The 25,125-nt window shown below is 37.0% G+C and overlaps 1 protein-coding gene across 2 annotated transcripts in view; it reads left to right on the top strand.

The window, feature by feature from the left end:
* Positions 1-25,125, top strand: part of LOC150076375 (protein kinase C, brain isozyme-like) — an 847,829-nt gene that overhangs the window by 438,823 nt on the left and 383,881 nt on the right. The window contains exons 8-9 of one of the 2 annotated variants that reach the window (XM_090387781.1): positions 8,646-8,661; positions 24,878-24,893. The exons of the other annotated variant lie outside the window; for it this stretch is intronic. Coding sequence (XP_090243907.1) covers positions 8,646-8,661; positions 24,878-24,893 — 32 coding nt within the window. The remainder of the gene's footprint in view (positions 1-8,645; positions 8,662-24,877; positions 24,894-25,125) is intronic. 2 annotated transcript variants of the gene reach the window in all.

Below are 25,125 nucleotides of genomic sequence, written 5' to 3' on the forward strand. Positions count from 1 at the left end.
AGGAATTCCAGAAAGTTGCAGTCCTGAACACCTGTAGAATAGTCAGGGAGTTCCTTGACCAACAGTAACACCAAATATAACAACCACCCTGTGTACTTGGTAGCAGTACCTGTCATGGGGTGGACCCCCACCCCAATCAGGGAGAAATAATATAATTATTATTATTATTATTGCTGTGCTCTTATATTATTTCTCCCTGGTTGGGGGATTCCACTCTGTGATGGGTACTGCTACCAAGTACGCATGGTGGTTGTTATGTCTGGTGTTACTGTTGGTCGAGGAACTCCCTGACTATCCTCCAAGTGTTCAGGATTGTGACTTTCCTGAGTTCCTTGTAGGTGTTTTCTGGGAAACCTATTACTGCTAGGCTGCTATGTAGGGTCTTTGGCACCATACTGGTGGTTGACACACACGATGATCGGGATGGTAGTTACTTCTTGCGTATACCACATCTCCTTGACCTCATGTCTCAGGTTCGTGTACTTTCTAATTTTTTCCTCATGGGTTTTCCTGACATTGCTAGTGTTGGGAACCACTATGTCAATCGGGTAGGTAGTCTTTCCATCTTGTCCACAAGGGTTATGTCCGGTCTGTTGTGCGGGATGGTCTTATCCGTTATTATGGTGCAGTCCCAGTACAGCTTGTGGGTTGGGGTCTCTAGTACTGCCTGGGGTTCATACTTGTAATATGGTACACTTTATTCAATCAACTGGTATTTCCTTGCTAGCTTCTGATGTATAATCCTGACTATCTGGTCGTGTCTACGAGTGTACTCAGTCTGGGTGATCACCTTGCACCCTGCGGTGATGTGTTGATCATTTCTGAGGCCAGGTGGCAACGTCGACATGTGTTATCTGACATTCTGGGCTCCTTTGCAATGTATTTTCTATTAGTTTCTGGTGTTGATTACCTGGTCTTGGATGGCCAGCATGAATCCTTCAGTCTCGGGGGAAGAGCGTCCCGCTTGTGAGCCATGAATTGGAAGCAGTGTTATCGATGTGATCTTGATGGAGGTCATTGTAGTAGTCTGCCACGGAGTTATTATTATTATAATAATACAGTGCAGTGGCACTTGATTATCTTTCAACAATAATTATTTTTCTTGGATATTCTTGTTAAGAAGTAACTTATTAATAATGATGATTGTTATTATTATGAAGTAATAGGATTAGTCACCTAACATGTAAATTGGAAAGAAAGGAAGTTGTCTGTGGCAGGAAGTTGTTTCCCCTACTTGCAACTTCAGTTGTGGATGGATGCTTATTAGTATGGAAGGCCAGATTTTATAGTGCATATTTATAAAGCTTGGCATAGCCAGAATTATTGCATAAAGTCTTTAATGAGAGAATTGTGAATATTGCACACAAAAAAAATCCTAATGTTCCAAGATGTTTAATAGGGAAACATTGTCATGTCAGCCACTATTATGGTGCCAAAGACTCTACATAACAGCCTAGCAGCAACAACATGTGTCCCAAAGAACACCTACAAGGAATTCTAGAAGGTTGCAATCCTGAACACTTGTAGGATAGTCAGGGAGTTCCTTGACCAACAGTAACACCAACAATAATGAGGGAAAGATTAATTGATATACAGTAAACTGCACTGATTTTGCTTTAAAATTTTAAATAACAATATAGCATAGATAAGAAAAACTGATGCATTGACATTTCTTCTGCACTTTGTCTTGGAGCTAATCAAAAGTGAATCATAAAATATAGATACAAGAAAAAATATAGTTGTGTTTTTAAATATATTTCTTTCTAACTTTATTTGTAATCCACATTGGATTTAGTCTGAGATGTGGTGTGAAACAAAGCATCAGGTTTAATATTGTTTTTGTTGTCTATGTGATATTAAATACCTGTTATTTAGTGTCATCAGAGTCAGTGTGTTTTATTTTATTTAGGTTATGAGATTTCTCATATCAAGCCATTCAAATCATGCCATTCGAAGAATGTATCAAGGAAGTCATAATAAATATAAAATAAAAAATGAAACATAAAATGCTCGGTTCATAATCAGTTCTTTTATATGTTCATGGGTTGGAAGTAAGTTACATCCTTTATTCGAAACTGACTGTGAGCAGTTTTAATTAATTTTTTTTTTGGAAAAAATGAAAGTGATTACTAAAGCTTATTTTTTACCTTAAGTGAGGTAAAAAAAATGAGGAAGAAAATCACTGGGTTTGATTGTGCCAGTGATTTTCTGGTCACATATTGCACACTTGCTTAATGAAGTAACAATTTACCCCCCATTTAAAACTTTAAAAATGGCAAGAAATAATTCAAAATTGTTCACTTTTTGTTAACACCTTTATTTTATGCACAAATTTATGCACTTCCGACAATTGGAGGCCAGCCAGACTCTTTCATGACACAAAGCTAGACAGCATAATTGCTAGATATAGCAATTGCTAGATAAAGCATAAAGAGCATGTACTTCAATAATTGGACACAAGAGATCTGTGCTAATTTTATGTTTTTCAGCAAATTAAGTAACTGTCAAGACTGAGTTTAACTTAATCTTGCATTCTTACTTTTTTTCATGATAACTTACAAAGTGTTTTGGAAATTTTAATGGCAAATTCAAAGAAAACACTTTTGTTGAAGGTATTCAGAGTTTCAGCTGTGTAGACAGTAGATGAAGACCATAAATCTGAAGGCCATGTGAGGGGGGTCTCAGAGATACTGTGCACCCAGCTCCAGGTGTAATTAAGTAAACCATGAGGTGTGAATAGAATAATAACCCATGCCATAGAGTGTATATTAATTATTTCATTTTATTTATTATTATTTTTTATTTTGTTATTTTTTGGTATGTTTATAACTTTTTGCTTCATAAGCCTATGGGGAACATTAAATAAATGTTACCAGTATAAATTGTTTTTTTTTTTTATATGTTGGCTGGCAATTTTTTTTCAATTTTAGTTACTAATATATACATAAGATACATCTCAGTGAAAAATTAAAGTGACACTAAATGTTAAAATTTTAAACATTTCTTTTAAAATATATATATATATACACACACACACACACACACACACACATGTTTTCAGTCCAAAAAGTTTAATAATACAAAATTCAGCAGTAAAATTATTTAAACATTAAAGAGAATAATTATGGGTGCAGGCAGATTAACTGATCTTGGTGAATTGTTGTGCAGTGGAGGGCGAAGTGGATACACTGGGCGACTAGGACTTTCAGGATAGATCACTAGCTCTTAAAACTTAATTATTTCTTTTACATTTATTTATGAACAGACTTGAGTGTCTAATGCTTTCACACCATAAAAACATTTTCCTCTTAAATTTGTTTATTTTCTATTTTTTGCACTTAGAGTTTAACAAGTGTCAAGTAATAATAATAATAATGCTTGAAATATTCAGGAGAAATATGGGGATGGGGAAGAGATCAGGCTGAAGTGAAGTGAAAGTGAATGGGAGAACCATGGAAGAGGGGAGTAGGGTGATTACCAGTTTTAGGTGACTAGTACTTTCCGACATGTCCAAAGTGAAATCCACTTTTCTTTAGAGGTGGGAATGGACACTAGCAAGATGTGCCTGCTGTATTAGTAATCATTTTTGAGTGTAATATATGGTTTAATCCAACCTAACTGTTGTTAAAAAATCAAGCATGATTTTTCACACAGCCTCAGCTAATAATAATGACAACAATAATAATAGAAATAAAAACTTAAATTCATAAATACTATTTCACATGATTATAGTTAAATATTTGCTTTCTAATACCATGATCTGAGGATATTTCAAGCAAGACTTGTTCTGAAATTGATCATCTGAACTCATCATTTTTGTACTCGTTACGAGTTCTGCTGGACTTAACTACCATGAATAAAATGGGTTATGTTTCTGCTGCTTTTCTTCTGGCATGAAATCACTTTTCCTTCGCACCCTAATCATGTTCCACTGTCATGTTAACATTTGTTTGTGAAATCTCTGACATTTACTTCAGATATATATCTTGTTATGTTTGCATGTTCGTATATCCAAAAACTAGTTATCTAACAGGAGTTTAAATTCATATAGCAATTCTCGGCAATTGGATCCCATCACTGTCATCTTGACATCATATATCAGTAAGGTAAGCTTTAACTTATAGTTCATAAGTAATTATTATTCATCCTTTATTATCCACTAATTCATTCATTTTATATCATATTTTTATCGATTTAAATGTTGTTTTTAGTTTTTTTACATATTATAAACTTCAGTGATTGAAAATCAGTGTTTCCGCTTCCACATAAAAATTTATGATATATTTAATCGAAAAGAATAGTTATTAATCAAAAATAATCTTATTAAGAAAAGAACTTAGAGTAGTGATCCTCTTTTGGTTGTTTTGAATTCCATTTTTGGAATTTATGGTGTGCAGATGGTGGAGATCAAATTAAACTAAATCTACATTGTGAACAAGCAAAAAGGGCATAAAAACAAAAATAAGTAGTGGAATGAAAATAATTGTATTCTTTCAGAAAAATCAGTGGAGATTAGGTGTATCCGTGCATAAACTATTCATTAAAACTAAACCAAACGACAATTTATAAAAAAAATTACCTAGTGTTTTGTGAAGTAAAGATATCAAACTCCATGTAAATTTGAACATCATTTGTTAGTTATTGTGTACTTAAATGTTGATACATAAAAGAGCAAAAATAATTTTCCCTGCACTCAAGTCTTGGCAACCTAGCTGTTTTTGTTGACATTTCACACTCAACATTTAGGGCTCATTTTTGCCTTGATGCCAGTCTGGTTGTCCTTGGTTGTTAATATCGAATAGAGTATGCATTTAATTTGTAAAATACTTTCTAACTTTTCATGACTTGTTGATGTGAAAACATCTTTAGCGGCACCTACAAAATTTCAGGCCGAAGTAAACCAATTCTGCGACACGGAAATGACATAATTTCCGTCAGTGACATCACTTCCGGTTTTTCGATTTGATCGACTAACCAGAAATGACAGTTTTGAAAATGTCACAGATGAAAATGAAAATGTTTTGAAAATGATGACGAAAATGATATCACAAAATCGTAACAGAATAGTGAATTCCACAGAATGAAAGAGGTGTCAGTCTGAGTTGTAACGACAAAAATGATGTCATTTTATGCCATTTCTGGTTTGCCAATTTGACTGATTGATTGACAGACCGAAAATCACAATTTTGCATGGAATGATGTCCTTTGACATTACTTCTGGTTTGTCGATTTGATCTACAAACCGGAAGTAACGTCATTTCTGTGTCGCATCACGTGATTTTGCGACACGTCATTTCTGTGTTACAAAATCATGTGTTGACACGATGCAACAAGGCACGAATGGTGCTTCAAATTGATACATCTGTTATTTAACTGTTATTATTTTCTTGTAACATGTGAATGTATGTTTGTGAGTTTGAAGCTCCCTGAAGCCTCACTAGTGGAGACAGATACTAAATTATCAATCATTGCAATTGCGTCTTCTTTGTTCTCACCCAAAGGAATTTAGGAAGTGTTATTTAGCCACAACAAAATGTTCGTGTGTGGACTACCACGATGTTGAAATTCTATATTCACTTGAAAAAGTTGACCATGTAAAATTGACCAAACAAGCTATAATGTTTTGACTGCAGTTGTTCATAATTACATCCACAATCATCTTGAAGTATATCACACAAGTTACAGCATCTTCATTCACTAGTATTGCCTTCTGCATGAAGTCCATGTCACTTGCATTGTCCTCACTAATATTGTCCCCCTTGTTTTGTAGCTTGTACAATAGCTGAAGCATGCCAACTGATTTCATTGGCACTTAGAGTCAAGCACATTGTAAAATTACCAAGCTGCCCAATCATGGCTAATTGATTGCACTTACGTTGAGCCCAGTAGTAGGTCGAGGTTGGAATTGTCCTTAGGAAGGCCAAATTGTTTTCGATACAGCTTAATGTATTCTTTGGATTGAACTCACTCACAGGTCAGTTTTGTTTCTTTACTTATATAATTGAAAGCCACCATCAAAGAGTCTCTCGTTCTGAATTTTATTACCTTCATTGCTACGCAAAGGAGATGATATGGAGTGATGCCATTTCGGTCAGATTGTCTGAGCTCACTCATTGCTGTCATGAACAGAGTCACACATAAATTCTCTCTGAACATTCTGAATTGTCCAAGCTGGGAACGGATAGTTCGTCTGCGTGCTTGTCAAACAGTGAGTTCTGTGGTACATTAATTTCTCCTGGTGTAATTCTAAGATATTTATGGTCGCTCCACAACAGTGTTTGCTGTTGGGCAATGAGACTTTCTTCGATTGGAATGCTTCACTTATGTCATCTTTAGCCAAATTAATTTCCATGTGACTGTCATCAAAGAATGACTGATCTATCGTGATTTGATACAATTAATAGAGAGGTGTATCAAATATTGAAGCAATGCTTTAACCACTCGCTTTCTTGCTACCCTGATGATGTGAAAACATCTTTGGCAGACTTATGTCCAAATAGCTGAACTTGTGTATTTTCTTGTGTTTCATTTTTATATGCTTTTCTTATGTTTTATATGCACAAATAAAACACCTGAGACATGCATACAGACAATGTGGCATTCTGGGCCAAGTGATCAATGTGCTTGTTTCAGTCAATCACCCTTTACAAGCGATGGACCGTTGTGTTGACTGAACAGGCACATTGATCATTTGTTCCAGAATGCTGTATTGATCGTGTCTCAGGCGCCTTATTTGCAGAAACGGTAAGTGAGGAGAAATAAGCCTCTCTGTCACTAAATCCAACTTTGGTAAATGCGATGGAATTTCTGGGTAGATAAAGCCATCCGAATTAGATAGCGCTGGAATGGTGCTGTTCTTAAGTGATCCTCTGCAGCTATTACACACAAGGATCCTATCGACGTCAACATCGGAAAATGCAGTGCATATCAGTGGCGCATCTTTAGCAGCTGGTTGCTTTGTGTCATTTTCGAACCACAGACAATCGCAAATGTAGCATACCGAACAGAAATCATTTTTCATAAATCTTTCAAACTCTCGATGTGCATTCTTATGTAAATAGTAATCATAAAGAAAATGAACTTGATCGTTTAAACTCATCTGCTTTGCAGTTGAAGAAATGTTCCATTGTACATAATTAATACTCACTTCAGGTACATTATTGTTAGATGGAGCAGTGGCATTGCTGGTTGAAGGCACTGCTAAATCTAACACTTGAATTTTTGTGTGTTTTTTACGCAATCTTGATGGTCTTTGTTGTTTTTGCTCCCTCATTGCTAACCTCCATTTTTATTTTGTTAGGTTGGCTTGCTCGATACTCTTGACAATGTTCTGCATTTGACTTTGGCATCGTTGAACACAAATGCTATAGCAGCGTGGCATTCAGTCCCTTTAATTGCTCAGAAAATTATTGATGTGAAAACATCTATAGCGGCACCTAACAATGGAATGTAACAAAAATGCAGATTGCAACAATACAAATACTTGTATTGTTGCAATCATTACTATTCAACAAATGGCTACAATCAAATGGGTAATTAGCTTGTTGGCTTGGATTTCGCTAACCTCTTTCCACTGTTGATTCGGTAGAGTAAGTAGCGGGAATGAGCATAAAACGTTACATTGTTCATAACTTCGGTTCTAGATATTCTATTTTAAAATGGTTCTGATTTTCACCTAAGATGTCTTCACATAAAACATCTTTCGTGTGTACAGGGTACACAAGCAATTTTTTATTACAGTCCCATATGTGCCTTTCAAACAACATTTAAATCCAAACAAGTGACTATCTCTTGTTTATTGAAAGCATGCTATACACTGATTTTGAGTTGTCGTATTCGTGGGGCAGCGAATATCTTTCTTGTGGAAGATGTCAATGAGTTTGCCAGTAGCACATCTGGATAAAGCAGTGACTGGATTGAAATGAAAAACCTGGTCAAAAATAAGGATGTGAACGGTAAAGGTTCTAGGCACAATGGTGTGATTATCTCTATAAGGTGTTCAGGAAACAAGTGAGAAGAGGTAAGAGGTGCTTTGGGTGATGGAAATAGTTGATGTGCATGAAAGTGTCCAACTGTTACTTTGGAAATTACTTGACATTTGAAAATATTTGTCCATATGCCGATGTCTTTGCTGCTGCTTTTTAACATATTACATAGAAATTCTGATAAAAATAAAATAAAATAATAAAAAAAAAATGCCTTACATGAAGAGTACATTTCACTATGTAAAATACAGCATGTATTTAATGAAGCAAGTTGGGATAATACAACAAAGAATTAATTATATTAATATCAGTGTTGCAGCTCTTCTCTGAGAACCTTTATCAGTAGCTAAAATTATATTTAGAATTGAATTATTAAAAATAATTTAGCTGCTGATGAAGGCTCTTGAGGAAGGGCTGCACAGTCCATGACAAATTGGAAATTCATCACAGACGTTACCAGTCCACGACAATTCATCCTTTACCAGTCTGCGATTATTTGTATTTTACAAAAGTATCGGTTCCCTGACAGGTTGGAAATAAAAGAAACTAGTCCTTTATCACAGATAGTTTGAGAAGCACTGGTCTATAGTGTTTTTGTTGCACTCAAAGCCATGAAAAAGGTAAAAGAAAGTTACTACCTAGTAAAGGTAATCTGTGAAGTACAAAGAAGACTAGTGTTGTATATATATATCTATATATATATATATATATATATATATATATTTATATATATATATATAAAACTGTGGTCCATTGAGCAGGAACAAGTTATCAAAGCTTCCAGTACTCGTTCAGAAATTACAAATATTTTTCTGGGTATAATCTTAAATTCTTATATAATTTATAAAACTGACCCTTAAAAAATCATTGACTAACTATTAGATATGATTTTTTATCTTCTGTCATCAACTGTTACTTTGGAAATTACTTGACATTTGAAAATATTTGTCCATATGCCGATGTCTTTGCTGCTGCTTTTTAACATATTACATAGAAATTCTTTATGCCTGCTGTCTCTGTGAAGTCCATTATTAAACTGTACAAGTAGCAAATGTTTTGTTCCAGTGCATGTATTCCTACTGTACCCAAATCAGCAACTTAATTATCATTGCAACAGTTTGGTTACTAGGATGTGCCTAGCTAGAACTTAATTTTCTTAAAGTTGAACCTATGGCCATGACCAAGATATTGCTGACTTGGAAATCCTTTCAATTTTATGTAAGCATTATGTTTCCTGATTTCGCTTCATGTGACAAAAAGTCTGACTAATATAATGCTGTTAGTTTAATTAGCACACTAAACTTTGTGTGTGTTTGTGATCTAAGGTCTTTGTGTTCTGGAAGGCTAGGAATAAATGCTTTGATGTTAGCATCTGTAACTGTTTTGTAGCTTACCCTTCAAATATAAGGAATATAAATGTGATTTGGCTTTGTTTTTAGGGTACCTTGAATGTCTGGGAACTGAAATTCTGAATTAGAGATTATCAGGATTTAAACAAAGTGGATCCTGAGAACCAAATAATTCCAGTTGTTTTAATAGATGGTGCGAGTTGTGTTCTAGACCTTTTTCCTAATTCTGGTGGTCTGTAGGAAACTGTAGTTTTAGGAGAATTGTTTGAGTTATTCAGAAGAACATTGAGCAAAGTATGGTGGTCTTTAAATTCTTAGAAATCAGCATGGCCAGAGCTGCCAGGAAACACATTAGGGTATTTTTATCAGCATTTCAAATATGAAACCTGTGTTGCAATACAGCAAATTATTATATTAATTAAATTACCAAGTGAAACCAATATTATAATAATCAGACTTTTTGTTACTGACGTTTTAAATAAGGGAACATAATTCTGATATGAAATTTGCAAGAGTTTTCACATCATATTCAAATTTCCACTGCACAAGTCTTGGTAACAAGGTCAAACACCTCTATATGCACACACCCAACAGCTACTACAGAGAAGCTTTTCTTCATCACAGTGCTATACAGTAAGCAAGCTTAAAAGTAAAGGTAAGGACATTGACAGCATGTGGGTGAATATTTTCAAAATACAGGTAATTCAGAGAGTGATTCTGAATGGCCATGTTCATATTCGTGTACACTGACCATTTCTCTCAGCATTTTTCAAATTTGCCTCTCAAACACTTGCAACAGGTAATTATCTCTTGTGGGTCAACCTGTGGTTCACATCTAAGTTTTGAGAAGCAATCAAGAAGAGATGAGAATGTGGTAGAAGTTGTTCGCATCGTCATCTCCAATTGGGTTCCTGTGATACAGTCTATTTGGTCCATTCTTAAAACAAAATTCTTGTTGAATTTTAGGCTTTTTTCAACCGCTTTATCCAGTTATGCTCATGGAAAACTCACTGATGTCTACTAGTCTGTTTTCATTTCATTACCAATTCAGCACAACTAGATCTTTTGAAAATAGTTTACATGGATGTAATAGCAAGTCATTCATTATCAGTGCGCTGCATATATATCTTGATGGATGGCTATTGCTTTTTCTTATCTTGGCTGGGCACAAGGAAAATTTTGGTAATACTACTTCACTTTCAAAAAAACTGGAATTGAGACAAATTAAAAAAAAAAAAAACAGCCACAATACCACACTTAAAAGAAATAGGAGAGAAAACTGCAAGAGCATGTAACAATTATATATGGTATTTAAACCAATAAATCATGATTTTACTTGAGTTGATGTAGACATCTTATATAAAAAAAAACATGTGCAGTTGTGTGCATGTCAACAAGACAGAGAAGTTATTGATACTAGAATTGCAGAACATTATAAACACATAGAAAAAGGAAATCCAAGATAATTGAACGTGCCCATGAATGACCCCATGCTTTTAATGTAAAAATTTTGAAAATTAGAACAAATAATGCAAGGAAGCCAGCTTACACACACACACACACACACACACACACACACACACTCTCTCTCTCTCTCTCTCTCTCTCTCTCTCTCTCTCTCTCTCTCTCTCTCTCTCTCTCTCTCTCTCTCTCTCTCTCCATCCTTTCTAATAATTTGTCTTGTTCCTTAAAATTATTTGCTTGCCTCCACAACACCAGGTGGAAATTTGTTCCAACAATTAAATGCCCACTGGCAGTAAGTAAATTTCTGCACATTTATCCTGCAAGTATCCTTTCTCAATTTAAATTTATGTACCCTTGTGTGTTGCCTGAATTACTCAGTCCATTTAAAACTTTAAACACCTCAGTCAGATCTTGCAGGTGCCTGGTTTCCAGAGATGCTGCAATTTTCAGAACTGAATATTCTTCCTTATGTAGTACTCGTGTCTTAACCATTACTTTATATGACAGGATAATCACCTTCTTATCCCTACTGGCAAAATTCCTGTTCATCATTAACCCTATGAGTTCTGGCATACCTGTTGCCACTGCTCAGAGAACTTTATATGTGACTGTGGTATCACACAGTGTGTATGCTAATATGGGATTATTGCATCCCATATGCAGTATTTTGCATTTTTCGGTTTTAAATTCATTGCCACTTCTCATCCCATATGCTTAATTTTTCTAGATCTTCAGTAGATCCTGATTACTGTCATTAACACCACCCTGCCAATATTTGTATCACCTGCAAACTTAGATATCAAACATAATAAGCCTTCATTAATAACATTAATAAACAAAGAAAACAATAATGATCCCAGCACTGAATCCTGTGATACTCCACGAGTAACATTGGTCCATGAAGCACAGTGCCCATAGATAACTACTCTCTGTCTTCTTCTACCAGTGAACCATCCCTTTATCCATAGCAGTAACTTGCTTCTAATGCCACACTGCTCTGATTTGTACAGCAGATGTTTAGCTTTTGACACTATGTTAAAAGTTTTTGATACTATGCGAAATAGTGTCAAAAGTTTTTCTAAAATATAGTTTAATAATATGATGTCAGAATTATTTTTTTTCATCCAGTTTCTCTGTTATTGTGTCAATATCCAATCAGATTGGTCAGACAATATCACCTCTTAACAAATCCATGCTGTGACTGCAGTATAAGTGCAGGTCTCTCCATATAGTACTGTGTTACTTCACTAACCAGTGTTTCCATTATTTTCCTGGAACAGAAGCCAACATAACAGGTCCTTAATTACTCACTTCACCCTGTGATCACTTTGTGAATTGAGGGTACATTTGCACATTTCGAGTCCATAGGATTTTTCCTCCTGAATCCATCCATGCTCTCATTATTATGGGTTAAGATTTGCTTACCCCTTTTGCTGCCTCCCTTAATATAATTGGATGGATCCTATCCACCCCACATGCTATACTTATGTTTAGTTTCAACAGTTTCTATTACACATGCTATATTTATGTTTAGTTTCAACAGTTTCTATTACACATGCCATATTTATGTTTAGTTTCAACAGTTTCTATTACACATTCTATATTTATGTTTAGTTTCAACAGTTTCTATTACACTTTCCTCTTAGTTAGTGCAAAATCATTTAGCTCCCTCTTAGAATTTGATACACTTCTGACATCCCCCATCCCTAAAAAATCCCTCATATGTGAACTAAGATGCAAAATATATGTTCAGTTTGTCAGAAAACAGAGTAGGATCACCAATAGCTAAACCATTCATAACTAGCAGAACAGTGTGATTCGTTCCCTTTCTTCTAGCGTTTGCATATGTAAAGAAGCCTTTGCAACTTTTCTTTGCATTCTTTGTGTAGGCTTCTGTATGACCTGATAATTTATAAGCATTCCATGCATTTTTCCCCTCTACCATCAAATCATCTGGGTATGTCTGCCAGGGGCAAAGGTTGATGACGTTGTAGAGCGGATATCATCTTTTAAGGGCACAAAAGGTGACATAGTTGTACACGTTGGCACTAATGCTATTAAGAGTAGGAGACCGGCGGAATTACTTAACAAGTACAGGTCACTGTTGAAAAAAAGCCATGAATTAGGGTTGAATTTGAAAGTGTCTGCAATTCTGCCCAGACACGATAGGAGGGAGTATATGATGAGAGCCCTATCGATCAGTTCGGCCCTTGGAAGGATTGTGCAAGGCTCAAGGGGTAGAATTTTTTTCAGCCTGGTCTGTACTTGTTAACAGGAGAGACTGCTTCTACAGGGATGGGATACACTTAAATAGAAAGGGTGCAAGAATGTTTGCTGATGCTATCGAGGCAGTGTTAGGTGGGTCGGAAAACTGCTAGATTGGGGGGGGGATACAAGGACTAATAGATTAACAGTAGCCACTGGCAGAGGAGAAAGTGATTCTTGCACTGCTTCTATTGGAATGAGCAGAAGCCTGGAAAATAAGATGCAGGATATTTCAGAGACTGCTGGGAATCATTGGGGTACAAATAAACACATAGGTTGTGTTAGGGTAGCTAAGAAAAAGAACAGGTGCATGTATACTTGCGTGTACACCAAGGCGCCTCCGTAGCCAGGTGGGAAGGAGCAGCAGTGCGTAGCACACTGGACCCCAGTCCACGTGGACTTGAACCCCAGTCCACGTGGACTGGGGTTCGAGCCCGTCACCACCAAATACGGAGCATGCGGAAAGGTCAGGGAATGACCACCGCACCGGAGCAATATGGCCTTAGTTGCTAATGCTCTTAAAAAAACCAAATAACAAGTGTACACCAATGCTAGGAGATTAGTAAATAAATTTGATGAATTTGAGGTATTGCTCAAAACATCAAAGGCAGATATTGTAGGGATTTCAGAGATGTGGTGTCACACAGATATAAGGAATGAATTTGGGGAGTACTATGTCTACAGAAAGGATAGACAGGATAGGAAGGGAGGAGGGGTTGTGCTATTAGTTAAGAAATACATAAAATCCAAGGACGTGAAGCCAGTCGACATTGCTGGACAGTGCAGTGTCGAGTCAGTTTGGTGTGACATAAGCATTGGGAGATCAAAATTGAGAGTAGGAATGTGCTATAGGCCTAATGACTCTGATGAGTATAATAAGAAACTGTACGGGGAAATAGAGTAGGCCAGTAAATCAGAGAGTCTTATAATGGGGTTGTTGTTGTTGTTGTTGTTTGGTTTTTAGCAGCATTAGCAACTAAGGCCATATTGCTCCAGGATATGCGGTGGTCATTCCCTGACCTTTCTGCATCCTCCGTATTTGGTGGTGACGGGCTCGAACCCCGATCTAATCAAGAAGCGTGTGCTACGCACTGCTGCTCCTTCCCACCTGGCTACGGAGGCGCTTATAATGGGGGATTTTAATTTCCCAGATATTGACTGGAATTTGGGGGCTGGTCACTCACACACTAGCAAGGCTTTTGTGGATTTATTGGATGATTGTTTTCTACATCAGCATGTTCAGGAGGCAACTAGAGGGAGTAATACTCTTGATTTGATTATCAGTAGTGATTCTTCATGCATTAAGAATCTGCAGGTAAATGAACCACTAGGTGGCAGTAATCACAGTGTGCTGAAGTGGGATTTACTCAAAGAGGTAACTACCATTGGGGGTAAAGGGAAGGGTTATTGCTTTCGTAAAGGCAACTATGATGGACTGAGACAGTATTTAAATTCTATACATTGGGACCAACTGATGATGTTACCAACAACAAATTCAAAATGGGAAGCATTCAAAGAACTTATCTTGGAAGCTGCTAGGCTTTACATACCAACTAAGAAATATTGTTAAAGGTTTAGGCCTAAGTGGATGTCAGATGAACTAATGAGACATATGGCAGAGAAGAAAAATGCATGGGATACATACAAATTAACACGTGACACAGAATCCTATGATAGATACAAGTTGATCTGTAACCAAGTTACAAAGGAGGTTAGGCAGGCGAAGGCAGATTAAGAGAAATCTTTGGCAAGGGATGCAAAGAAAAACAGCAAAGAGTTCTTTACTTATGTAAACTCTAGAAGGAAGGGGATGAATCAGATTGGCCCACTTGATATCGATGGGTCAACTGTTGATGATCCTGCTCAGGTAGCTAACAAACTGAATGAATATTTTGCATCGACATTCACATATGAGGAGTTACTCAGCGAGGGGAATGCCAGAGGTGTATTCAACTCTGGCATTAAGCTAGAGAATCTTGTAATAACTGAGAGTAAAGTGGAGGAGAAATTGTTGAAGATAAATATAAGAAAGGCACCTGGGGTGGATGGGATCTATCCAGTTATATTAAAGGAAGCAGCAAAGGAAGTAAGCAAACCCTTAGCCATAATTATGAGAGCTTCCTTGGACTCAGGGGAAGTACCCATGGACTGGAGATGTGTGAATGTGACCCCAATTCACAAAGGTGGATCAAAGGGTGACACAAGTAATTATAGACCTGTTAGTTTAACTTCTGTTCCTGGAAAATTAATGGAGGCACTGGTTAAAGAAGCACTGCAGGATCATCTAGACAAGACTTCAGTTATAGCTCAGACACAGCATGGTTTTGTTAAGGGGAAGTCTTGCCTGACCAATTTGATTGGATACTATGATGCAGTCACAAAAGAACTGGATGCAGGCAATAACTTTGATATTATATACTTGGATCTTAGAAAGGCTTTTGATACTGTTGCCCATGGAAAACTGCTGCACAAATTGGAGCAGTTGTATAGTAATTATAGACCTGTTAGTTTAACTTCTGTTCCTGGAAAATTAATGGAGGCACTGGTTAAAGAAGCACTGCAGGATCATCTAGACAAGACTTCAGTTATAGCTCAGACACAGCATGGTTTTGTTAAGGGGAAGTCTTGTCTGACCAATTTGATTGGATACTATGATGCAGTCACAAAAGAACTGGATGCAGGGAATAACTTTGATATTATATACTTGGATCTTAGAAAGGCTTTTGATACTGTTGCCCATGGAAAACTGCTGCACAAATTGGAGCAGTGTGGCATTGGAGGCAAATTGCTGCTATGGATAAAGGGGTGGTTGAGGGGGAGAAGACAGAGAGTGGTAATCAATGGACACTGCTCATCGTGGACTAATGTTATTAGTGGAGTCCCTTAGGGTTCAGTATTGGGTTCATTATTGTTTTCTGTATTTATAAATGATATTGATGATGGTATATCAAGCTTAATATCCAAGTTTGCAGACAATACGAAGGTTGGCAGGGTTGTCAAGGACACTACTGACACTATGCTACTGCAAGAGGATCTGGAAAGGTTGAGCAGATGGGCTGAGAGGAGGAAAATGAAGTTTAACATTGACAAATGTAAAGTACTACATATGGGAAACAGCAACCCTAGAGCAATGTATCAACTCTGTGGTACTACACTGACAGTGGTAGAGAATGAAAGGGACCTGGGGGTGGTTGTGCAGGCAGATATGAAGTTTTCTGCAGACGGGCTGCAAGAGTAGCTCATGGTGTATTGTCGATGATATATAGGAATTTTTCTAGCAGGGATAAGGAGGTGATTATTCCCTTTGTATAAGGCAATGGTCAGACCGCACCTAGAGTACTGTATACAGGTCTGGAGGCCTCATTTCAAGAAGAATGTAGAGATGCTGGAACAAGTACAGAGAAGGGCAACAAGATTAGTGAATGGAACAAAGGGGTGCTCTTACGAAGAAAGGCTTACGTTTTGCAAATTACAGTGTCTGGAGACTAGGCACCGGCGAGGTGATCTGATAGAGGTGTATAAAACCTTGAATGGTTTGAGCATGCTCAATGCTGATGGGATTCTTCCTCTTGCTCAGAATAATCACCCGAGAGGGCATAAATTCAAATTGAGGAAAGACAGATGTAGGATAGACGTGAGGAAATTTGCCTTTAGCCAGCAGGTGGTTGGTTGCTTGAATAGACTTCCACCCCTTGTCGAGGAAGTTGATAGCCTAAATAAGTTTAAGGCTCAGCTGGACAGGTATTTCGAACGAACAGAGGGGTGAAGTGGAAGTGGTTATTTTTAATTATTTATTTATTTATTTATTTATGTTTTTTTTTATTTATTTTTGTTTTTTTGGCTGATGCTGCATAAGCTTGCTTTCTTGCATCAAATGCCTCTACTAATGCTAATCTGATATCCATTTAGGTCTGACCTTCAACAATACCTCTTACTTGACCCTTGAACAATACCTCTTATATGAAAGCCTAGTTGCTTCTACAACTACTTCCTTGAATTCTACCCATTATAGCTTGCTTTTGGTGACACCATCATTTGGGCCTCACTGAATAGAATATAAAAACTCTCTGCAGCCCATACCCATGTAGTCACCTTTACAAAAGCAAAAGCCCTTCTCTTTGCCTATGACAGTACTTCTTTAAGTAAATTCCACATCAATACACTGTGATCACTGTCACCTAGCAGTTGTTTTGTCTATAGATTTTTAGTTTCATGAAGAGTGACTGCTGATAATCAGATCAAGATCAAGAGTATTGCTTTTTCTCATTGCCTCTGTAACATGCTAGTGCAGAAAATAGTCAACCAAAAAATTGACAAAGTCCTGCTACTGTGTGAGTGATGGCCCATGGGTTCCAGTTAGTTACCTGGAAAATTAAAATCCTCTGTTTTATGACATTCTGATTTGCTGTCCCTCTTTATTTGCCTGTATAGCCATTCTTTATTCTCATTGGACCTATAACACACTCCTCTCATTTTTGTTTTTTAAATTAATTTTTTTAATTAAGAAACACAATGCTTCTTAATTAAAAGCATAATTTTCTCCTCCTGTTCTCGGTATTCTTTTTGTTCACATTGTACTCCTCATATTCAAATTCTGCATTCTTTATGTCCGAGTAACACTGTGTCTTCAATATCCCTACTGTTTCTCCATTTCATGACTGGACTGGTACTTCAGATTCATCAAATTTGTTTATTATACTCCTAGCATTTGTGTATGCAAAGTGTACATGCACTGATTTTTATTCTTAGTTATCTTAAAACAGCCTGAGTATTTGATTGTTCAATAAGACCTCCAGCAGGTCTTGTAGTACCTGACACCTTGCTTTAATAGGCTGCTACATATTCCAATAGAAGCAATGCAAGAATCACATCTGCTTATGGCTGCTGTTAATCTATTACTCCGTAAAATTCCTTCAAGTTAGCAGTATTCCGACCCACCTAACACTGCCTCGATAGCATCACCAAATATTCTTCTGTCCCTTCTGTTTAAATGTATTCCATCCTGTAAAAACATTCTCTCCTTTTAATGATCATAGAACTACAACACTGAGTCAAAATTCTCTCCCATGAGCCTTTCATGATCCATAACTGAATTGATTGACAAGGCTGCCATTATATACTCCCTCCTATTATGTCTGGGTAGAATTGCTAATACCTTAAAATTTAATTCTAATTGAGGACTTTTTTTTTTTTTTTTTTCAACATTGCCTGTACTTAAATCCTCAGATCTTCCACTCTTAGTGTTAGCACTAAGTAGTACCAATTTGTACAATAATATCAACCTTTAAAAGATCAAATGAAAAGTAAAAGAAACTATGTATATAAGAAAATTTAATAATAAAACAGTAAATTGATAGAGATGCAGATATTTAGCAATGTGAATATAAAATTTATAATAAAAATGGTTTTCCTCCCACACTTGGGTTCAAAAACAATTTAAAGAATTACAAGGGAATTGATCTTTTGAGGGTAGAATGTGTTATTGGGTCTCTGCTGACTGACTGAAAGTCAGACATTCTTTTATGAAGTCAACTCCTTCGCTTACTTGCCCGAACCTCCTAACCAACGAGAGGAGTAGTGCATGTGATGAAGAGACTGGGATAGGATGTGATATTATTTATGAAGATAATTATCATTGTGTAGCAGTGGCTTATATTGCAGTTATCTGTTAGTGTAGCCATCCCAAGTTAATATTTTAAACAAGAATTTTAAACTTTAAACAGGTTAATATTTTAAGTTGTTTAAAACCATGATTATGGAAATGCTGTGTGTTTTTTGAAGACTTTTCAGTGGTTCACTTAGTTTAAAAAGGGCCACTTGTCCATCAAAAATGATCCTCACCCTTCAACTTCAGAAACTAATGATTCAGTCACTTGGATTTGTGATTGATTGGGAGTGATGATATTTAACTATTCGTGAAATTGCTGGTGAAATTGGTATTTCTTATTGGACACATTAGTCAATTTCAACACAAGATTTCTGGATGCAATGCACTGCAGCCGAGTTTTGTCTCTCATCCTCCTGTTGATGATCACAGAGAGTGGCGAATTCTCACATATAAGGATTTCCATGAACACGAAGCTGCTGACCTACTCTTTTTCTTTTATCATTACTGTTGGTGGGTTATGACCTGGAAACAGGTTCAGTCCTCTCATTGTAAAACTCAGTATTCTCCAAAGCAAAAAAAAAAAGAAAAGAAAAAGATAATCCGAATCAGATGTGAAGATCATGCCCATCATATTTTTTGACTCACAGTGTATTATTCATTGCAAATTTGTCCCATGTGGTCAAATAGTGAACCAAAAATTCTATAAAACAATTTATGTTGATTGCATGGTGCTGTTCAGAGAAAACAGCCAGAAAAATGGGCTCCCTGGAATTGGCACTTGCGTCATGATGATGCCTGCACACTTGGCACTTTCATACAAGGATTTCTTTTGAAGCAGTTCATCACTATGGTCTTCAATCAATGTGGACTTAATTTTGCCCCCTTTCCCCCATACAAACTGAAAGCCTTTTGAAAGGTTAGGAACTGTTAGCATTTTGAAAAGCTTCTTCTGAGGAATTCTTCCAGAAGTCACAAAAGCATTGGAATTGGCTTATACAGTGTGAAGGAGATCCATCTGAACATCCATTAATTTTTGTCATTTATTTTGAATTGGAGAAGTGCCAACGTACCTAAAGGCAAGTAAGGCTCCTGGAGTTGATGGCATATACCCAGTAATTTTCAGGGAGGCAGCTATAGAGTGTATTGAACCATTATGATTAATTATGAGGGCATCATTGGACTTGGGAGAGATTCCTTTGGATTGGAGAGCTCTAAAAGTGATGTTGATAACTACAGACCTGTTAGTCTGACTTCAGTGGTAGGGAAAATCTGAGAGGCAATGATTACGAGCACAATCCAGGGACATTTAGATAGAAACGCCATTTTGAAGGACACACAACAGGGTTTTGTTTATTAGGGGGAAAATTATGTTTAACTAACCTGGTAAGCTATTTTGACGTTACTCATGAGCTTGAGCTAAGGAAAAATTTCAATATTGTTTATCTGTATTTCTGTAAGGCATTTGACTCGGTCCCTCGTGAGGGGTTACTGTATAAGCTGGAACATGGTGGAAAGATCTTACTGGAAAGATTCTAAAATGGATTTCAGGGCAGAAGACAGAAGGTTGTAATTAATGGATGTTCTTCAGATTGGTGTAAAGTCAGAAATGGAGTTCTCCAAGGATCTATTCTTGGACTACTATTGTTGTTTTCATTAACAGCATCGACAAAAGGATAAAGGGCATGATGTGAAAATATGCAATTGACATAAAGACTGGGAGAGTTGTTAATGATCAGTGCCAAGCATTGCTTCTTCAGGATGACTTAGCATTAGCATTAGTAGAGGCATATGATGCAAGAAAGCGAGCTTATGCAGCATCAGCCAAAAAAAAAAAAAAAACACCACTTCGATTTCATCCCTCCATTCGTTCGTAATACCTGTCCAGCTGGGCCTTAAATTTATTTAGGCTATCAACTTCCACAACAAGGGATGGAAGTCTGTTCCACCAACCAACTACCCACTGGCTTAAGGCAAATTTCCACACATCTATCCTACATCTGTCTTTCCTCAATTTGAATTTATGCCCCCTCAGGTGATTATTCTGAGCAAGAGGAAGAATCCCATCGGCATTGAGCATCCTCAAACCATTCAAAGCTTTATACACCTCTATCAGATCACCTCGCCGGTGTCTAGTCTCCAGACACTGTAATTTGCAAAACTTAAGCCTTTCTTGGTAAGAGCAACCCTTTGTTTCCATTCATTAATCTTGTTGCCCTTCTCTGTACTCGTTCCAACAGCTCTACATCCTTCTTAAAATGAGGCCTCCAGACCTGTATACAGTACTCAAGATGTGGCCTGACCATTGCCTAATACAAGGGAATAATCACCTCCTTATCCCTGCTAGAAAAATTCCTGTATATCATTGAGAAGACACCATGAGCTACTCTTGCAGCCCATCTGCACTGCTCAGAGAACTTCATATATGCATGCACAATTACCCCAGGTCCTTTTCATTCTCTACCATTGTCAGTGTAGTACCACAGAGTTGATACATTGCTCTGGGGTTGCTGTTTCCCATATGTAGTATTTTACATTTGTCAATGTTAAACGTCATCTGCCACCTCTCAGCCCATCTGCTCAACCTTTCCAGATCCTGTTGCAGCAGCATAGCATCAGTAGTGTCCTTAACAACTCTGCCAACCTTTGTGTCTGGTTAAATAACTTGTGCATATTGCAGATGAGGATACATAGTTTTAGGAGCAAAATGCCCTCACCTTACAAGAGTATGCATAGATTGTACAGCTCTACTACTGAAGAACTGACACTATTGTAGGTGTGGGATTGTATGAATTTCACTCATTATCTGACATTATTATAGTGTCCATGACACTATAATGTCAGAAATATGATTACATGTTTTGAGGAAACAGGAAGTCTAGGTATGTGAAGCCAAGAAAAGGACACAAATCCCTCAACCAAGAGTGAATTAAGGATATTTTTACTGCAATTGTGGAAAGGTCTGTCGAAAGTGGCATACCGGTATCAGCATCAGAATTGCATGCACAGAAGGAAGATGGCTAGCTATCCTATATTATTATTATTATTATTATTATTAGCCATATGGTGCAGGGAAGCCTGAGGCTTATGCTGCACCAACCAAAAAAAAAAAAATTTCTGAATTACCCTGAGAGAGAGAGAGAGAGAGAGAGAGAGAGAGAGAGAAGTAGAAGGGAATCACCAAGAAAGAGAAGAATGATGATATCCAGCTGAGGACCCTGGGTGTGCCAAGCCCATACTCACCAGATGTGAGCCCCTGGGATTAACATGAGACAGTATGGAATGTGTTGTACAAGGTTTTGGTCTTCTGCTTATATAATCTCCACTGTGAGAAACATATGGTGATTCTGAAGCTAAACTAGCATTTGCACATAAGATTGTTATTATATGTAATACCAATCTTACACCGCTTGAAATTAATAATATAGTTTATTAAGCTGTTCACCTAAACTACTATACATTAAGGTAACGTTTCAGGTATCTTACTGATATCCATCATCAGACCATGCTCTTGGGGGAAACAAAAATAGAAAGGGGTTACAAATTTGAATACATTACCAATATTACAATTACAATTATGAATATTATGATTTACAGTTGCCATATTTATAACTATTGTGAATTGTAATTGTAATTTTACAATTACAATTCACAAATAAACAATTAAGTTTCGATATTGTTAACAATAAAAACCAGATATTAGATTAGATAAAATACAAAGGGATTAAATTAAATTATTACCTGCTGACAGACTCCTCTTGTCGACGCTCCCAGAAACCTGATGTGCAAATAGGGAAGAGGTGCGGCCAGCAGTTAATTTATAGATGAGAAATTAATTCCAAGAGCCAGTAGAATTGTGCCATGTTTTCTATCCTAGAACCAGGGTTCTTGTCAAGTGGAATCCTGAGGTGACTTTTGCTCTCCTACTCTGGACATCAGGTTTTGGTGTGTAGACTGGTTCAGTGGTATGGAAGGGGTTGTATGTGGGCTGCTCTTCCAGATGAATGGCTTATTTTCTTTCCCTGGTTCCTTATTTCTTCTTCTTCTTTTTTTTTTTTTTTTTTTATTAAAAAGATTAAAATATTGCTGACTGAACTCAACTCTCTGTTTTCTATTGAACATTCTCATGTTCTTGTAATCCCAAGTGTCACCACATTGGAAGACATGGAGGGCTGTGTCAGACTTTAGAACCTTACCATATTGTACATCTTTTTTGTGCTCTTTGATTCTACATTGTAGACATCTGTATGACTCGCCTATATATGTGCCCCCCACACTTACAGTCTATGTTATAGATAGGACCTCTAGGATTGTCGGGGTTGTTGGACTGTTGTTTTTTCAAGATCTGCTTGATGGAGGCTGAATTTTTTAAAAAGGTGGAGATACCAAACTTCTTGGCTTCTTTAGCAATTTTAGTGCTGATAGATGATATGTGCAGTATGTATATGGAGGCTCTTCTGTCCCTGTTGTGTTGGGGTTGTGTGATGGTCTTGGAGGTGTCTTTTATGGCTTTGTTGATAACATGTTTAGTAAATATGTTTTTCATGGCAAGCCTGGTTATTGTTTGTAGCTCCTGTTGTAGATTATCTGTATTGCAAATTCAATAAGCCCTTTGGATGAAAGAATTTAGAATGCCAATTTTTGTAGAGAAAGGATGACAGGATTTGTAATTTAATATGACACCAGTATCAGTAGGCTTCCTCTAAGCTTCCATGTGTAGCTCTGTCGGTTTTTTGCGAACAGGATGTCCAGGAAAGGAAGGTTGCTGTTGTTTTCTATTTCCATTTTGAATTTGATTTTTTTCATGGTGTTTGTTGAGAGCCTCAAAGAATTTATGTAGGTTTTTCTGTACTATGGTTCCGGGTAGCTATAATGTCATCAACGTACCTGCTCCAGAATTGAGGTTTATTTGGTTGAAATCTTCAAATTTTATCTTAAAAATTTCTGCTAGGAGAGGAGATAGGACATTTCCCATGCTGAGGCAAGAAATCTGCATGTAGAATCGGCTTTCCTATAAAAAGTTCGGCTTTCCTATAGAAAGATCTATGAGATCTATTATTTCTGAGGTAGGTAGAGGTCTTGGGTAACCCAGCAGGATATGGCTGTCTATTGCTTGAAGGAGGCATATTTTGGCTTCTTCTGTATGAAAATTCTAAATCTTAATATTCATAATTGTAATAGTAATATTGGTAATGTATTCAAATACATTTGAATATATGTGATACGAGGTTATCCACCTGTTGGACAGGATTTTGCAGCTCCAGCAAATGCTAAGTTTTTATTTATATTTAGCTGTTTTATTGACTTAATTATTGTATAAATTATTATTATTATTACTAGCCATATGGTGCAAGGAAACCTGAGGCTTATGCTGCACCAGCCAAAAAAAATTACCCTGAGTTACCCTAAGAGAGAGAGAGAGAGAGAGAGAGAGAGAGAGTCAAAAGTAGAAGGGAATCACCAAGAAAGAGAAGAATGATGATATCCAGCTCAGGACCCTGGCGTGCCAAGCCCATACTCACTGGATGTGAGCCCCTCGGGTTAAATTATTTTCTATAAGTAGTTTTATAGTCCTAGTCAAGCTCGTTGGTTTTTTTTAAAATTTAGATAGTGATTTTGAAAGTTAATACTTAAGTGTCGTAGATTTTACCATTTGTAACTTGCTGGTATCGTTATACGATACGGAATAGCGTAACGTATATCCCGAACTTTCAATGTTAATAAAATTGTACTTAAATGGAATCATGACCAAGACTAGAGCAGCAAAGCAATGAGCACAAAGTAGCTGTAGTGCTGTGGCTTGGGGGAGAATCGAAGAAGGCAATTCTCCAATACATCACAGTCAAAAAAAAAAAACAAATGCGCAAAATGTTAAATTTTTGCGGATCTTTCTAGAACAGGACATGATATAGCCAAGGAGGATGTCTTTGTGTGTGCTAGGTGCAGAGACTGTGAAGAGATTAGGCCCCTATTCAACATTCTGATGGACATCTATGAGAGTTTGAGGTGTAGGATAGATGCCTCACAGAAATTAATATGATGGGCCCAGCAAGCTCCCAGCTGCCTGACTCAATACCAGATCTCATTCCTGTGCATCAGGCAACACAGTGGCAATCTCCTAGACAGAATACGCTGGTCCCACAGAAGCTAGTTATTATCAGTAATTCTATTGTCGGGGAGATGCAGAATATATTATTCAAAAAGGATAGGTGGAACAGGACCAAGGTATGTCTACCAGGGGCAAAAGTTGATGATGTTGTAGTCAGATATCATCTTTTAAGGGCTTAAAGCCGACCAGGCTAGCCGGGTGGGTAAAGTGCCTGCCTGGCAACCCAAAGGTCGTGGATTCAAATCCCGCTTCAGGCTTGGATCAGAGTAGAAAATACAAAAACCTTGGGAGGTGCATTATGGCCACAGAAGCCGATGCATCAACAACTAACAAAAAAAAAAAAAAGGG

The sequence above is a fragment of the Mastigoproctus giganteus genome, chromosome 13 (assembly GCF_048544385.1).
Source record: "Mastigoproctus giganteus isolate SK-2022 chromosome 13, ASM4854438v1, whole genome shotgun sequence".
Taxonomy (NCBI): Eukaryota; Metazoa; Arthropoda; class Arachnida; order Uropygi; family Thelyphonidae; genus Mastigoproctus; species Mastigoproctus giganteus.